We start from the raw sequence: 2,736 nt of genomic DNA, 5'->3' as shown, positions 1-2,736 counted from the left end.
TTGTAGACATACCATAATACAGTTTATCAACTATTCTCTCTTCATCTCCATCAAAAGAGAATCAAAATATCATAAGACACTATATAAATAAAAAGATCGCATACCCGTAAACCTTCAACAAATTCAATGACAAACTCAAGTACACTTCCGCTTTCATTCTCATATTAATTCAGATATATATTCTAAGAATATGAGTTCATAGAATATAAACTCAAAGAGATTAAATCAGAATTATTTTCATGATCTCTAGGTACATATACATTCGGTAATGAACAACGTTTTTCATAAACTTGATCTACAATGATTATGTAACACCCGATGGATTTTGTGTGGTCACTATTGTTTCACTTTTACCAATGTGATAATGACCTGTCATGTGAATTCTTTGTGAATTTTTACAAACCAATTCAAAAGTATTTGCAATTCTAAGTGGGATCGACATGCCAATTATGTGAAAGAATTTTATGAATCAACAATTTGCTTAAGTATCTCTTTTGCATTGCTTTTTAACACCAAATAAAGATCATAAACTATCAAAAGTGAAAAACTAAGCATTGCTATGAAACTGGTTTAACTTGTTCTAGTAATGCATCTATAAGAATGAAAGTAACAATGATACAAACTTACATGAAACTAACAATGATACAAATTTACATGATTGCATCAAAATGTAAGAACTATATACAAACTTCCAACATCTTCAAGCATTACTCTCAGCCATCTTAAAAGCTCTAGAAATTCCATGAACCACAAACTTCTCAGAAACAAACATATCAGGTTTCACAATCTCAATCCCATTAATAACAACACCTGCCATAAACCCTAGAACTCCATCAATCTCAAGATGATGCTCAGGCATCAATGTCTTCAACAAAGTCCTAACAGGAAAAAGACTGAGTTCCTTGTAAGTCAATCTCTGAGGCAGAATATGAATCTTCACTGCTCTATATAGCAAATGTGAAGGGTAACTCAGTAAATTCACATCAGGTGGAGCAAAGATTGTAACCGAAGCAAAATGATAACTCACTGACTCTTTCAGAAGCCCTTCAAGAACTGAATGCAGTGCTATTGAAAATGATGAATAGCCTTTCGAACCGAGAAACTGAATTATTCGATTCCATTCGACGATTTTCTTGAAATCGCCATTAGTATATGTCGAATTTCTATTCGATGATGACCTATTCGATGATGACGATGATGGTGACGGTGATGATGATGATAATGATGATGATGATGATGAAGGGCAAGTAGGTGAATGAATGAAATCAGGACCACCTTGTAAATCTTCACGTTGAATAGAAGAAAAAGGTGCAACAACACCATGAATGATGAATTGTTCGCCAAGAAACATATTAGGGTTTGATATCGAAACACGGTTAATCTCAACAGTTTTCTGCAAAGTTTCGATTTTCGTTATGGAAGCATTCTTTTGACGGAAAAGGGTTGTCATGCAGGTACCTTGAGATACGTTCAGAAGCTCTTGCATGGTGAGTTTGGTTGTGAAAGTGTGATAAAGAAGGAGGCTTTTGAGGAACCAGAGAGGGAGTGAAGTGTTGGAGATAGCGGAGTCTTTGATGGCAAAGAAAGTGGAGTTTTGTGGTGGGAGAAAGAAGGGTGGTGAGCGGTGGAGAAGATCAGCCATGAGAGTGAAGCCGGAGTTTTTGAGAGCTTGTGTGGCGTTTGTGGAGAGAGTTAGGGTTTGTGGTGGGATTTCTTGAGGGGTGGGTTTGGAGTTTGAGTGGATTGCTGAGGTGATTGCGATGATGCCTAGTGTGACGGAGGCGACGAAGTAGAGTGGGAACCAGCACCAGCATGATGGAGCCATGAGGAAGAAGAAGAAGGTGTGGAGAAAGAAAGAAAGAAAGAATGGTTGGTTTGGAGGGAGAAGGAGAAAGAAGAAGGAAAAATGGTTTTTCTTGAAAGTGTTTTGTTTGAACTGGATAATAGTGTGGCCTTAGAATCACGTTACAAATACTCTTGTTAATATTCCTCTTAAATCTTGATTACTTTATAATGCTACTATTTGAAAATGGTTTACATAAAAATTAATTAGCGGCACAATTGATTGTTTGTTTATCTTTTATTTTCAAATAGTTCTTTAAAATTCAATTGTCAAACATGTAAAATTAGTTTTTATAATGTAAATAAATAAAATTCCATAACATAACCATATGGTATTCTTGTTCTTGAAGTTACGACAAAAGCTATAAACTTATGGGGAAATATCAAGTTTACTTTGCATTATCTGTTTTAAAACGCTTAAAAGAGTGTATTGCTGACGTATATAGGTATTTGAGTAAAAATTTATAATTTTTTGTCACAGTGAAAGTGATTTGTGTCGTTAACCTATTTGATAAAAAATTTAAAAATTATTTTTGACATTGCGTTAAGAGTTTGGTCTCAACATTTGATTATAACTAAAAGAATCATTGCCTTATAAATTGATTTTATAGAATCATTTAAGATTTTAAGTTAAACTTCAATTATGGTGTTAATACCAATGGATTAAGTTATGGGTTGCTCACTGTTTATATTTACACATTAAGTTCAAAATGTTGAGAAGTGAAATTCAAATCTCACATTGGTTAAAAATATAGCATAAAAAACATTTATATCGAGTGCTACCTAAACTTAGCCCACCATTTTAAAATGCTATAAGAACTCGGTTCAAGATCTATTGAGTCACCTATTATAAGATTTCTGCTATCAAATCATCTACGGCTTATATCCACACAC

General features: G+C 33.9%; 1 protein-coding gene across 1 annotated transcript; it reads right to left on the bottom strand.

Annotated features, from left to right (window-relative positions):
- Positions 1-700: 700 nt before the first annotated feature.
- LOC131651183 (fasciclin-like arabinogalactan protein 21) lies at positions 701-1,825 on the bottom strand. Its single transcript, XM_058920848.1, has one exon. The coding sequence runs from the start codon at positions 1,823-1,825 to the stop codon at positions 701-703; it is 1,125 nt and encodes a 374-aa protein (XP_058776831.1).
- Between the last annotated feature and the right edge of the window lie 911 nt (positions 1,826-2,736).

The sequence above is a fragment of the Vicia villosa genome, linkage group LG2 (genome assembly GCF_029867415.1).
Source record: "Vicia villosa cultivar HV-30 ecotype Madison, WI linkage group LG2, Vvil1.0, whole genome shotgun sequence".
NCBI lineage: Eukaryota > Viridiplantae > Streptophyta > Magnoliopsida > Fabales > Fabaceae > Vicia > Vicia villosa.
Note: the sequence above shows the minus strand (reverse complement) of the source record. Positions and strands in the feature narration are given on the sequence as shown.

What these genes read in the sequence shown, in the direction of transcription:
- LOC131651183 (XM_058920848.1), bottom strand. Translation starts at nt 1,825, where the DNA reads ATGGCTCCATCATGCTGGTGCTGGTTCCCACTCTACTTCGTCGCCTCC.